This window comes from Delphinus delphis, chromosome 5, assembly GCF_949987515.2.
Source record: "Delphinus delphis chromosome 5, mDelDel1.2, whole genome shotgun sequence".
NCBI lineage: Eukaryota > Metazoa > Chordata > Mammalia > Artiodactyla > Delphinidae > Delphinus > Delphinus delphis.
Genome location: NC_082687.1, coordinates 48,902,849 through 48,917,261, shown reverse-complemented (window position 1 = coordinate 48,917,261; position 14,413 = coordinate 48,902,849). Strand labels below are relative to the sequence as shown.

Here is a 14,413-nt window from a genome sequence, read left to right as displayed (position 1 = left end):
GAAAATTTTGTAGGTGCTATGAAAGTTCCACTGTTCTCTCCCCATTTCAGTGGAGGACTTCTAGTTCCTTATGGGTTAATTATGTAAAAGAAACATTAATACTGTTCTGAGTTATGGATTATAAGCATTCAATGTAATATTTTAACATTATGATAATTCTGGATAAAAGAATAGAAACTGTGGTATAGGTAAGGCATACAAAACATGGCTTCTTCTTACTACTAAGACTCAACTATAAAGGTGGGGGACCAAAAAGATAGAGAGGATTGTAAGGATATAGTAGTCCTCCCTTATCTGCAGGGTATAAGTCCCAAGACTCCCAGTGGATGCCTGAAACTGCAGAGAGTACCAAATCTTATATATACTATGTTTTTTTTCTGTACATACCTACCTATGATAAAGCTTAATTTATAAATTAGGCACAATAAGAGATTAACAACAACTAATAATAAGATAGAACAATGATTACAATATACTGTAATAAAAGTTATGTGAATGTGGTGTCGTCACTCTCTCAAAATACCTTATCGTACAATTTTAATGCCTTTTCCATCTTAACTAAGCACTTATCACGCACTGTGGCCATAACTTTTGCAGTTTGCAGTGTGAGAGCAAGACTAGTATGAATATCTTTTTCCTTCTTCACAATTTCACAGATAAAAGATATGTCCTTAACATAGATCTTAACACGCTCGGTATACAATTCTTTTTCTTTCCATATTAAGTTGAGAATTTTCACCTTTTCACTTAAAAGGAGCACTTTATGGCTTCTCTTTGGCAGACGTGAATTGCCAGCATCATTACCCTTGTACTTTGGGGCGATTATTAAGTAAAATAAGGGCGACTTGAACACAAGCACTGTGATCCCATGACAGTTGACCTGATAACTGAGAGGGTTACTAAGTGACTAACAGGTGGGATATGCTGGACACAGAGATAATTCATGTCCAGGGCAGACAGCATGAGATCCCATCATGCTATTTGGAACAGTGTGCAATTTAAAACTTATGAATAATTTATTTCTGGAATTTTCTATTAAATGTTTTTGGACCGTGTTGACCTGAGAAACTGAAATGGCAGAAAGTGAAGCCATGGATAAGGAGGACTAGGGTAGTTAACTGAATTAGGAAAAAAAATGATCCTAGAAGAAATTTAAGACAGTTTAGGATGACAATACAAGAAGAATATAAGAAGTTTAAGAAGTTTGGAGAAGCATTATTGGAAGAGAGGATTAAGAAGTCTGGACAAAGGTACACTAATGGATAATTAAGATATCTTGAACTGAGTAAGTGCAACAGTTAGAAGGTGAAATTTTCTTATAAAAAATTAAGATGTTATACTCAACACTGAGCCTGTTTTCCCTGTTCCTAGAGGTTGCCACTGATATTAGATCATTGTCTATCAATTACATACTTAAAAATCATTTATAACCTTATTGGTTTGTGTGTTTTTAAAATTTTTATAAAGTTGGTTTCATACTGTACATTATTCACAACTTGCTTATTTTGTCCCTAATAATAATGCTTTACAGTTTTAAGTATGATGCTTACAAAGATTTTTGTACCAAGTTAAAAAAGGCTCCACACTCCCTCCCTATTGGCCCTCAACCCCTGTTTTGACCTGATGTTGATTGTATCAAATGTTTTTCCACATCTGTTGCTATCATCAAAAAGCTCAAAGAGAGCCTTTAAGGGGAGAAATGGAGATGGTGGGCTCCTGGAAAATCCTGGAGTCAGACCTTGAAAATTTTGATTAAGACATTTCCACAGAACTGGATCCACATGGGACCAGGATCTACATGCCCTGTCTGGATGGCATTGCAGCCCAGGCACTGAAAGCGGACTTGAAAATTTTGGAGAAAGACTCTCCAGAATGCAGAACTCCAAGAGCCTTGCTTCCCCGCTGCACACAGGGTCAATCAGATTCCTGAGGGGAATTCAGACACTTGAGTCTAAGAGTGATCCAGGTGCCCAAGGCCCTCTCTGGTTCTGAGAGGTTGGCCGGGCAAGCGCAATTTCCAGTCAAAATATCATTTGCCAGCGTTACTTAGGTCAACTCCATTCCCCCTCTACCCACTTAAGTAAGGTTATGACTGATGAGTTTTGTGTGACTCACATTGGACACAAGAGGAGTTTGGGGTCTGGGCTGTTAACTGACCCTTAGGCTTGAGCTACATGTGTGGGCCCACCCAGCAGCTCTTTGTTGTTTGTGTCCCCATAGGGCAGCCTCTGTTTACAGTACACAAAGGTGGCAGGGGTCTGGCAGGTGTCCTTTATTCAATGTGCTCCCTGATGCTGGCACCCAGGGTGGTCACTCCAATTCCTCCACAATCTCCACATAAAGCCTCCTATAGTCTTTAGGGGTGGATATATTTATCTCTTCCAAGGGCTTTGGAGATCATTCCTCCATAATGCCCCTGGACCCTGCCAGTCAACATCCTCTCTTGCCTTCATCACCGTGGTTACATTGTGCTCCCCTGGGTTGGTCTTGAGCCCTGCCAAACACCCCTTGCAAGGATAGGATCACTCTCCTTGCTTCACGCCAGGTCTCTCACCCATCCTCCCAGTTGATAGTTGTGTGTGGAGGCCAGGAGTGCAGTTAACATTGAAAGAGATCACATTCTAAAAATGCAGTGATTATGATCTAAGAGTTCAGGAAAAAACATGGTTGGAAGATGTGTTGATCTATATGTACGCTAAGAAAGTTGTAATGGTGAGTTTAAGATAACCAGAGACTTGCCTTTGTGGTTATCGGCAGTGAAGCACAATAATAACATTTAAGAGAGTCATTGGAAGCCAGAATTCATGGTGATATGCTGGATGCTAAATCATCATGAATAACGATGTAACCAGATTAAATTAAAGAAATGAATCGAGAACTATAGTGGCAAGAGGATTTATTTGTTTCAATGCAAATAAGCTCCAAGGAGCCATCACATCATGAGAAATAACAACATTTTTACCTTTTTTGTTGAGATGGTAGATGTAAAATTAGCCAGGAAGGAGATGCCTTTGACGATACAGAAGATAGTACCAAAACAGAGGTGGTACCTGGACCTGAACAGGAAGATATGGTGCCAGGACATTAGGAAGAATCTTCATGTTCACTGAGCAGACAATGAGGAAGTATGTAAGTATCACTTCTCTACTCATTATTCTAAATCTTAATTAATAAATTAGTATACTTCACATAGACACATGCTGGTACTGCATAAGTCCAGAGGACATCATTACCATAGAATAAAATGTGAAGGGTGCCTTCCAGAGTTGAACAACATGAGCTCAGTTATTTTTATTACTATTGTTAACATTTTAGAGATTTGGTTTATGAAGGGGCAGCTGAGAGTGTGATAAGACTGCTGTTTTATAACTGATGTGTTGGATATATGGGAATTACACATGAATCACATCATTTCTACCTTATCGTCTCATCTAACAACTCTTCTTGTTCCTCTTAGTCACTTTATTAAGTGACTCACTATCGTTTCAATATTTTTTTCACCTTTCCTTTGATACTCTAATCAGTTTCCACTTCATAGTATTCATGAACACACCATGCTTTTTCATGCATGCTTTTCCCTTTTACCTGGTATGTCTTTCCCTCTCTTGTTTATCCACTTAATTCAACTCAAAGGTCACCTTCTTTGAGGAAATTTCCCTGCATAGAGTTAGTTATTTCCTTCTCTGATGCCCCATTCATTCTTTGAACTTGACTTATTACAGGATTTATATTTTATTATAATCACAGTAGATTTTATATCCATTTTAAATATGTGAAATCTGAGTCCTAGAGCTGGAATTTAAACACACATGGTTCTGACTCCGGGGAGCAGGCCCATTTAATAGTATCAATTCATTTATATGTCTCTCTCTTCAACTAGATATTGTTTCTCACCAGAGGGGACCATGAATTAGAAGTCCATGCATCTCCCTTGGCACTAAGCATAACCTGATATATAATGGATATTCAATAAAAATTACATGAATAAATTGACATACTATGGGGTGTAAATATTCTAAGCTACAAATCACAGAATCCTGACTTACAGCAATTTCCTGGGCTTCCAAAATAGTAGATATAGTAAATTGAACTTTATGTTAATTTGAATCATGAAAGTTTATGTTTTAATATAATAATAGTGATACATTTTATTTGTAAAATGTTAAATAATGAAAATTCCCTCAAATTAAAATAATCAAGAACTGCATATTTAAAACTGATAGACCTGGTAATGTTCCATATGATGGTGTCACTTTTGCATCAGTCCAACTAATCCAAAAGTATCCTAATTATCTCTCTTATGTGAGTAACTGTTGAATAAATACATGAATATTTGCATGACACCAAACAAAGTGCTTTAGCACTTTGAGATCTATCTTTTGGGAAGGGTAAGATCTTTTTCTGACTAATGAAAAATTTTATATCCATAAAATGTTACATATGATGGTTGATATATATGTGGATTAATAACCATTTTTTTCCATTTTATTTAATTCGTGTGAAACTTGTGTAATTTCTTCAGCACTAGACTATAAGCAATTACTTGGACAATTTCTGAAAAATGCTGCATCAAATGAACAGATCACTTTTAGAATATTTATTCTTTATCTCCTCCCAGGTCTCACTCAGTTCAGTTTGTTGCAAATTTCTTCATTCATTCAGTTGATACCTGGACTCTAGGAACTGGTTTCTTAAAAAAGCTGAACTTAAGAATCTCAAGAGAAGGGCTTCCCTGGTGGCGCAATGGTTGAGAGTCCGCCTGCCAATGCAGGGGACACGGGTTCGTGCCCTGGTCTGGGAGGATCCCACATGCCACGGAACGGCTGGGCCCGTGAGCCATGGCCACTGAGCCTGAGCGTCTGGAGCCTGTGCTCCACAACGGGAGAGGCCACAAGAGTGAGAGGCCCGCGTACCTCAAAAAAAAAAAAAGAATCTCAAGAGAAGAATTGAATTAAGGAGCACTATGAATGGAGAATAAAGAGTAGGACCACTGAGGGTGTTGTAAGTGACAGACAGAGGAAGTCCATCCTCTTTGGGTGGGCTGGATCCTCACCCACCTCAGATGGAATAATTCGGTTGATGATTTGAGAAGCCACACAGTTGAGTATCAGGAGTCACAAACATCTTCCAGTGATGGAAGGGGCATCAACAAGGCAGATGAACACCCTAAAATTTCAGATAAGTTTAGCCCATGTCATTGGGCTCAGCTCTAGGGCACTGAAGCAGAAGTAGTAAGGGAGCAGAGTGCAGAGTTAGCTCCAGCAGCTGGTAAGAAGAATGTGTGCCCAAGCTAAGAATGCCTCTGCACTGTGGGAAAGATGGTCCCTTGATTTCTTTTTTATTGTAAATTGCAACAAGGAAAAAAATGTAGAACTCCGCAGCCATATTCAGATATTCACTCCACTGCTTCTTCCCAGTGCTGAAGGATCGGCTCTTCTACGTTCAGAACGACGTTCAGAACCGTCTTGGACAAGAGAGCTGGCCTCCCTAACTTTGTGATGGGGTGAACGACAGACGCATTGCTTGAGGTAAAACTGATTCAGTGCAAGAACGATTATGAGGTATTGAGGATGGGAATGGAGATGTGCTCTGACCCATTTTATTACCTTTCTCATGACAGAAATTGTGAGGCCACAGCACAATCCACTCACAAATTTCTTTCCTCCCACAGAATACTGGAGAGCACATATGTTCTCATTCTTTTTCAGGAACATCAAAAGCAAGCCACATTTCTCTAAATAAACAGAACCTGTTTAGAATGAGGTAGTTTATGTTCTGGGGTGCAGAACATAATTATCTATTAAGAACAATAGATAATAATTCTATTTTTTATTCTATATATTTCTCATGAAAATAATGCATGTTTACAGGTGTGCGAGTGTGTGTGTGTGCTTTAGTGAGCTTGGGCTGCCATAACAAAATACTGTAGACTCGGTGGCTTAAACAACAGAAATTTATTTTTCTCTTAGTTCTGGATGCTGGAAAGTCCAAGATAAGTATCTAGTAGGGTTCAGTTTCAGGCGAGTGTTCACTAGGTGGCTTGCAGATGGCCACCTTCTCACTGTGTCCTCACAGATGAGAGAGAGAGAGAGAGAGAGAGAGAGAGAGAGAACACAAACGCAAGAGTGCTCTCTGGTGTCTCTTCTTATAAGGACACTAATTCCATCCTGGGGCCCCTTGCTCATGACCTCATCTATGCCTAATTACTTGCCAAAGGCCCAGTCTCCAAATACCATCACACTGGGGGTTAGGCCTTCAACATATGGACACAAACATTCAGTCCATAAGAGTGTGTGAAACCTCTGGACCATGTAGGGGATTTTTCTGAATCTCCTATGAGGATCAGCCATCTCTCGACCTTGCTAAGGAAAGGGAGTGTCCAGCAGTTATGCTGATGATGGCATAAGGCCAGAGAACCCCTTTGTTATTTCTCATATTCTGCCTTGACTATAGCACCTGGGAAGAGGGGAGTCGTGTAAGTATTTCCTCATCAGAGAAAGTATATGTCATTACAACAAAGTATTTAGAAAGTGCTTTTTTTTCTGTGTAATTTATTGTTCTAGGACTTTTGGGAGATGCTCTCAAAGTATGTTTCCCTGAAATAGTTTATAATCTATTTGGGTATGTGGACCAGTTCTGCTGTTTTAAGGACCCTTGCTTAAGCTAGCAGGAGCAGTCCACCCATATAAGGAGAGATGATGTAAACAGAACATAGATTTTTGTGACATTAATTTACGATTGGCCCCTGACTTACTTTGCTGTATCTCTTCTTGACTTATATTGATGTTTTACTTCACCTTGTTGACTTTGAGGCACTCTGTCTTTTCAAGTTTGGCAGGCAGGTTGTTGTCTTCTCTGACTCTGATCCCTCTCATTCTGTTCCTGGTGTGGATGAGAGGAAAAAAATGCCTCCCCCTGCCCAAAGAGGCAAAATCCCTTTGATGAAGGAAAACTGTTCCCTCTTCCTTCCTCCCTCCCTCCCTCCCTTCCTTTCTTCTTTACTTCCTTCCTTCCTTTGCAAAATACGTCGATAACTTTTGGAGGCCAGCAAATGTGAAAAGTGACTTCTGCCCTGGAGTATGATTTAGATAGGCTCACGTTAAACAAAGGGAGAGATGGTTTTCTCTGCCTGAAAACAGTAATAGGAAGAGGAGGGGAGGGGCTGAGGCCAGTTGAGAAAAGATAAGAAAGGAAGAGGGAAGAGAAACCAGGAAAGGAAGGGGTTGGTCAGCACTCTACATGAGATGTCAGGTGGTATTGCGACAACCTGAAAAGGACTTTTCATGTTTGATTTCAAATATCTTGATACACACTTGTGTTGGGGGGTTCTTTACAAAAGCGACGGAGTGGTATCCAACATAAGGTTCAGGACAAGAGATAGCATATGTAGGAGAGAAGATAAAGCACAGGTAAAGAGAACCCAGCAGGACAAGAAAATAAGAGCTAGAGGTGCCCAGGATAAATGCAAGTTGTCCTTCCCTACTCCTTAATTCTTAGAAATCTGGAGAGGGTGATGGTGGTAATTCTGGTGGCTTTCTGTAGGTGGCATCAGTATTGGGCTAAATGTAATTAAATCTTAGGTGACAAGAAGACTCTGTTGGACTGGAGGACTTTGGAAACATTCTTCCTGCTAGAATTTGGCTTATATGTGCTCGCTCTATGGAGTGTGTTTTTAAGCGTTATGGCTTGCAAACAGACTCGTCATCTTCCATGAGGATCTTCACCTAACCATGATCCTAGGTACTGTCCTCTTCTCATATCTATCTCAGGGCCTCTAGACCCTGATTATCAGAGAAAATATGAATGTACACATTTCAGCAGTGATCTCTGGATAGAAGGGTATGAGAGATGTGTCATTCATATACGTCAAATGAGTGAGTGAGGACGGTGAGTGCATAAATCCTGACTGCAAAAATCTGATTCAGTGCCACTCAATTTCTACTTATAAAGGTTCTGCCTTGTGCCAGACATTGTACTAGGCACTGCGGGAGTCGTGAAGGTGAGTCCTTGAATCCAAGAAGTCAACTATTCAGGAAGAACTGCCTACGCTTGCAAATGACTGTGATGTAAGGTCAAATGAAAAGTACCAAGAGAAAAAAATCTAAAAGGTGTTATAGGTCGCCAAAAGTGAGAGCATTCTTCTCTAATTAGGGAGTAATCAGAGATACAGTCATGGAAAATTATTTGATATAGACCTTAAAGGATGGATAAAAGTTTTACAAGCATTGTTGAGAAAGGGGAAGAGGGATTCACCACAGTCCCCCTCCCTGCCAAGCTTTCAAAGAACCAACCACTCAATCCAACAAAGAACAAAATAGAGCCCAGAAGGAATAAGTAGTCCAGTATCGTCTGAAGAGAAGGCATTTTCTAGCAACCACATGTATAGCTTAATTGCTTTGAAGAAAAGTATCTCTAATATTTAACACTAATAGCAATGCTAACATGATAATAAAAATTATTATCTTTTAAAAATGCTAGGTATCAAACGTTTTAAATGCATTACTCCATCTATACACAAAAAACTTCAGGTGAATATTATCATTTTCATTATATACATGAGAAAATTAAGAATCAAAGAGATTAAATTATTTGCCCAAAGTCATATGGCTAATAATTGTTACAGCCAAGATTAGCATCTGCCTGATACAAAAGTCCAGTTTACCATGCTAAGCTGTTTCTGAGCAGTTTCATAGATTTATTAAAAAGTAAACCATCAGAATTAGAGCAATGGAAACACATTTGATGTAAACTGTGCACTTTGCACAACACTTTGAGCAATGACACATATACATCATGGGTTGTTTGCAGTTAGTAGACAAACCCTGGTTCACAGCTCCTCTTTATTGCTTGTCTTTTAAAACTGGGTGTTCCTCAGGGTACCTCTTTTCACTACCATCTCTCTTTCTCATCCCATCACATGGCTATAATAACTATCTAAAAGCTGATGATTCCTGAATCTCCATCTCCAGCTTTGATCTTGTTGCAGAGGTTAAGAAGTACTATTCAACGGCCCATCAGCTTCTCTAGTGGAGGTCTTACTTCAAACTTGCAAACCAGGGTGTTCTGCTTAATAATTACACTAAGTTAACAGGCATAAACCAGAGTGGACTGGTCACTCTGCCTTAAGCTTCGATATATGCAAAACTAAACACACATTCAGTAAGTACGTCCTTTTGGTTTTAACTCATTCATATCACTTACATTCATCCACAACTCTCATTCCTGTTAGCACTACCCTTATCCAGGGCACTTACTGGACCATATTATTCTAAAAACTTCCTAACAGTTCTCCTTATCACAATCTTGTCTCCTTTTATAACAAAGAGATGGTTTCAAAGCACAAATGTGATTTTTATTAGCGCCCTTTTGTAGTCTCTGTTGTTTTAGGATGAAGTGTAAACTTGATTTAAAAGGTCTTTGAGATGTGGCCCCGCTCACTTTGCCAGAAATTCCCTTTATAGAGTAAGTTTCCTCATCTTTAAACTTTGTATCTCATTGCAGTTGCATTTCTTCCAGTTCCTTAAATACACTGTGCTGGCACTCACTAGTGGGCCTTTCCACGGCTTTCTAAATTTGCTTTGGACACTTCCCTCCCTCTTTGTTTGGACCACCTTCAGTTTTTCTACTGGTCCCTACTAAGAGGTTGCTTCCTCCAGGAAGCCTACCCTGACTCCCTCCAAAGATGTCAGGTGTTCCTCTTCTTACTCTACTTATCACTGCATCTATCACACCGTGTTGTGATTGCTGATAATAACTGTCTGTCTCTCCTGTTATATCGTAAACTCAGTGAGAACAGGGGTGGTGCCTGTTTCTTGTTGCTGATTATTTCCATCAAAGAACAGTGCCTGGTATGCAGACTTCCTCTTTTTGCTGAGTGAATAAATAAAACTCCCATCTATTAAGTGCCATTCTGCAAAAAGCCCTATTCTTAGCCATTTCAGCTCATTAATTTATTTAATCATGAAAGAATTCTTTCACTCTCATTATTTTATAGATGATGAAAATAAAGTTCAGAAAAATTAAACAACTCATCCAAAGTTATGTAGCTAATAAGTGGTAGGGCAAAAATTCAACCCTGGTCCCCAAGCCCTCATGTTGCACCATGACACTGTACTGCCCTACTGATAATATGGCAGTAATGAGTTAGTGCATTTAGTTGAATTTCATACAAAGTCTGACGTCTTTTGTCTACGGCCTGTTAACTTCTGTTGTGCAATTTAGGGAAAAGTCACCTCCTTGAATACTCTGTAGTTTGAGAAGAATATTTGTTATATTTGCAAAATAGAATGAATTTGCAAGTTTTTCCCCCTTTTTCCACCCAAAAGAGGTCTGTGTCCTTGAACATAAAACACAAATAATCCCTGTGCTGTTAATTATTAGCAAGTCATCCCATTTGGAACATAAGGAAATAAAGTAACAGATATACCAACAGAAGATTACTAGTTAACAGGCATTGCTAGAGAAGACTATAAAAGAATTTCAGCATGATTTTCAATATTCTGCCCCCATCATCATCACCAACAACGAAATAGCTAGCAACCATGAAGTGGGAGGTATCAATTTTTTTAATTTTTCTACTAAATTTTACTGAATCCAGAACAATGCAAAAAAATGCATATGGAATAGGTAAGATATTTTGTGCTTTTCTTTTGTCTTTTTCCTATATGAAAATTCTTAAATTTGCTTTTATTCATTTGCCTTGATTTATTTATCATACTTACTGTTCGACACAGAGGAAAAATATTTAATTGGTGAATATCATTAAATGAATGATAAACTTGTATATTTATAAGAGTACAAGAGTTTTACAAAATCATGGCAGTGCTTAAAGTTACCTGTGAACGGTTCAATGGTTCCAAGAAATTGGAAGATATAAAATCTGAATTTTAGTGTTAAGTCTATTATAAATCATTCTCATTAACTTTATTCCTTGGTTTCTTAGTTTTCTCAAGTACAAAATTAAGATGCTTGGATACATGATTCCTAATGTCCTCTCAGTTCTAAAGTTGTATAGTTTTAACTATACACAAACATTTACATCTAACAACGATTACTTTCCTGATTGCAGTTGAAAATATCATTTCTCATGAAGTTTATCTTGCTTTCCAGCTTCCATATTGGATTCTTCCCCATGCTCTGCAGAGATGAATGTAGTTGACCTGTAAGTTTTGCTTGTATAAATGCACTTTAAATATGCAAAGCAATGAAAATTTTAGTTAGGTAATTGAATAAAGTTGGATAGCCCTATGAGGTTTTAAAAGTGTGAAAGCAAACTAGACAATGCTAAGAAAAGTTATTTATGTTGAATATCAAATTGATATTGAAGAAGTTGGACTGTTACTCCATGCCTTAGATGTTAACCCCAAACTCTAGATTCCTTGTAAAGAGATGGGATAAACAAAATCAGATTTTAGAAACTGAAGAATAATGTCTGATTGATGGCAACTATGTATGAATTCAGGAATTTTTCTCATCAATATCAATAGGATGACATTACCATGTTCTCTATTCTGAATACTATTTAATCCTAGTAGCAAGTAGTTGGAGGTAAAATGTTCTATTTTTGGTTATTTGTAGAAGGTATGTTGTTCTCTTGAATGATATCTTTCTGTCCCACACTTCTGAAGTTTCTAATAAGGAATTTAAAGTCGTGTGTTACAGATACTGGTTGCACACAGAAACCTGCAGAAGCATTGCTTTGGGTCAATCCATGATCAGACCTTGATCACGCTGGTAGTAGACACAGGTAGAGGTCTAATGACCAATTCTTTGCTTAAAAAAAACAAAAAACAAAAAACTACAAAGGATATAATTACCTTCAATTATGGAGACATTGCAGTGGGTGGATGACCACAAAAGTAGGAACCACTCTTAGGGGAAATCCACTTATTTTCATTGTTAACAGATATATGTATATTTATGGGGGAAGGGGACAAGAAGACAGACATTTCTTCCTGGATGGCTAAAATTTCACATACTTTTTTAGCAAAAGTCATCCCCTAAACAGGTCACAACATAACAGACAATAAAAACAAACAAAAACTAACCTTGAGAAAAAGATTGATATGTCTGTTCCTTAAGCATTCATATGTATTTTTGTTTCAGAGCTACCATATTTTTTGCCCAGTTTGTTCAAGAGGCCACTTACAAGGAAGTAAGTCAAATGGTGAAAGATGTATTGACTGTAATAGAGAAATCCACTGGCAGTGAGCAGCCTGCAGGGTGTTTAGAAAACCAGGTGAGTGAATACTAATAATTTTTTTAAAAAGCACTGTGATATTTGACCAAAACTCAGCATGCAGAAGAGAAGATGCAGGGACTGCAAAAGAAATAAATACATTTAAATATCTCAAGACCTGTTTTATGAAAGGAGGTTTAGGTTAATTCTGATTTGCTGGAGAGAGCAGAGGAGAAAACAATGGGTGTCTATTGTAAAGAGACAATATAAGCATGGTGACTAAGAGCTAAGGTTCTGAAATCAGAGTATCTGGGTGACCATGGGCGTATTACCTAACTTCATTGAGCTTTAGTTTCCTTATATATAAAGTGACGAATAATAATAGCTTCCATTTCTGGGTTGTCATGGAGATTGATATGATAATGGTAGCAGGGGTTAATTTTTATTAAGCACACAATGTGACAGGCATTATTCTCAGGAGTGTTACATATCCATTGATAATCAAAATACTTTGTGACATGGAGCATAGCATTGATGAATCAGAATCAATGTCCAGTGAGCCAAGAGACCCTGGCTGGGGCTCATTGGTAGAATATCAGCTTTGCTTGCAAATATTAATTTATTAAATCTTTATCATAATCCTAGGAGATAGATGCTAATATTCCAGTTGGAGAAGATGAGACACAGAGAGGTTAAACAACTTTCTTAAGGGAGTCCAGAACCAGGATTTAAATTATGTCATCTGGCTCCAGAATTAACACCCTTAGTGACTTCATTATACTATACACTAGTGAATGTGAGGTGCATAGCATAGATTAGGGTTGACAGATTTAACAAACAAACGACAACAAAATATGAAGCCCTCTTAAATTTGAATTTCAGATAAACAGTGACTACTTTTTTTATTATAGGATATCCTAATGTAACAGATTAATAAATAACAGTTATTAGTGTTTATTATTATCTCAATATAGAAAAGAATTAAGAACTTTAAAATGATTAGAGCTACCAGTTCTGGGACAAAATGCCCAGAGAATCCTCTGTCATGATGGAGCTCGTGAAGTAGCCAAAAAATGATGTATCTGCAATATTGCAAAGGAGACGCCCTTTTAAAGATATAAAGTACTTTACAACTCTGAAATTGATGACTTAAATAAAAATCCCTTATAGGCATCTCTATTTTTAGCTTGACATGTGAAATAAGCAAAATATATTTTATATTGCAACTTTACATCCAATGAGACATCCAAGGTGATGTTACAGATTAGTGATTTACCATTGTAAACTTAAAGGCATGATTTTTTAGGTGGATTGGGAACTGGAAGTCTTAGTTAAGATTTCCAGGATTCTCTAAATATTAGCAGTTATAAAAGCTAAATTAAAAGTTTCCTGAGATGAATGAAACACACGTATTCCTCAGAGGCATTCATCAGACTAGTGGTGTCATCACCTGATTTTGGTAAAGCTAAGGCAAACAAGAAAGATTTTAAGCATTTACAATGTACATTTTAAAACTCTCTCTTTTTTTTTGATCTTAGTTCCCCAACCAGGGATTGAACCCAGGCCACAGCAGTGAAAACTCCAAGTCCTAACAACTGGACTGCCAGGGAATTCCCTAAAACATTTTAGCTAAATCTATAATTAGACCCATTAAAAGTATTTGAAGCTATTTTTATTCAGTTTCAATATATTTTGATTTCTATGTGAAAATAATATCCAATTTTATATTAGTGTCTCATAATAAGAATGCCAGATGGAGCATCTATGTCCTCCTTTTAAGAGAAAATAATTTTGTCTAATAGGCATGTGTATTATTTAAGGTTGAAAACTAAATTCCGTTTTCCAAACACATAAAAGAAAGCTATCCCATCAGGCTGAAACTAAATATATTGGAATTTGTAGGGGGAATTATTTTCCTAATCTACCGTTCTGACTTTAAATATTAGAAAACTTTTCATGTGTTTTACAGCATTTTTAGGTAAAGTTAGTTGTCTTTCATTAAAAATAAATCTTATAGGTATCTGCCTTTCTGGAAGAAATTTGCCATGAAAAGGAAATTCCTGGAAAGTATGGGCTTTCAGACTGCTGCAGCCAAAGTGGAGAGGAAAGACATGACTGTTTCCTAGCACACAAAAAGGCCGTTCCAGCATCCATCCCACCTTTCCAAGTTCCAGAACCTGTCACAAGTTGTAAAGCATATGAAGAAGACAGGGAGCTATTTATGAACCGGTAAGG

At 37.7% G+C, this 14,413-nt stretch overlaps 1 protein-coding gene across 4 annotated transcripts in view; it reads left to right on the top strand.

Annotated features, from left to right (window-relative positions):
* Positions 1-55: 55 nt before the first annotated feature.
* LOC132425915 (alpha-fetoprotein) overlaps positions 56-14,413 on the top strand; it is a 30,551-nt gene continuing 16,193 nt past the window's right edge. For 2 of the 4 annotated variants that reach the window (XM_060012392.1, XM_060012391.1), the window contains exons 1-5: positions 56-3,129; positions 5,418-7,740; positions 11,110-11,161; positions 12,106-12,238; positions 14,196-14,407. In XM_060012392.1, the coding sequence (XP_059868375.1) occupies positions 7,731-7,740; positions 11,110-11,161; positions 12,106-12,238; positions 14,196-14,407 (407 nt within the window). In that variant the 5' untranslated portion in view covers positions 56-3,129; positions 5,418-7,730. Of the gene's footprint in view, positions 3,130-4,845; positions 7,741-11,109; positions 11,162-12,105; positions 12,239-14,195; positions 14,408-14,413 lie in introns of those variants that run through there. The other 2 variants (XM_060012394.1, XM_060012393.1) reach the window with 2 other exon arrangements.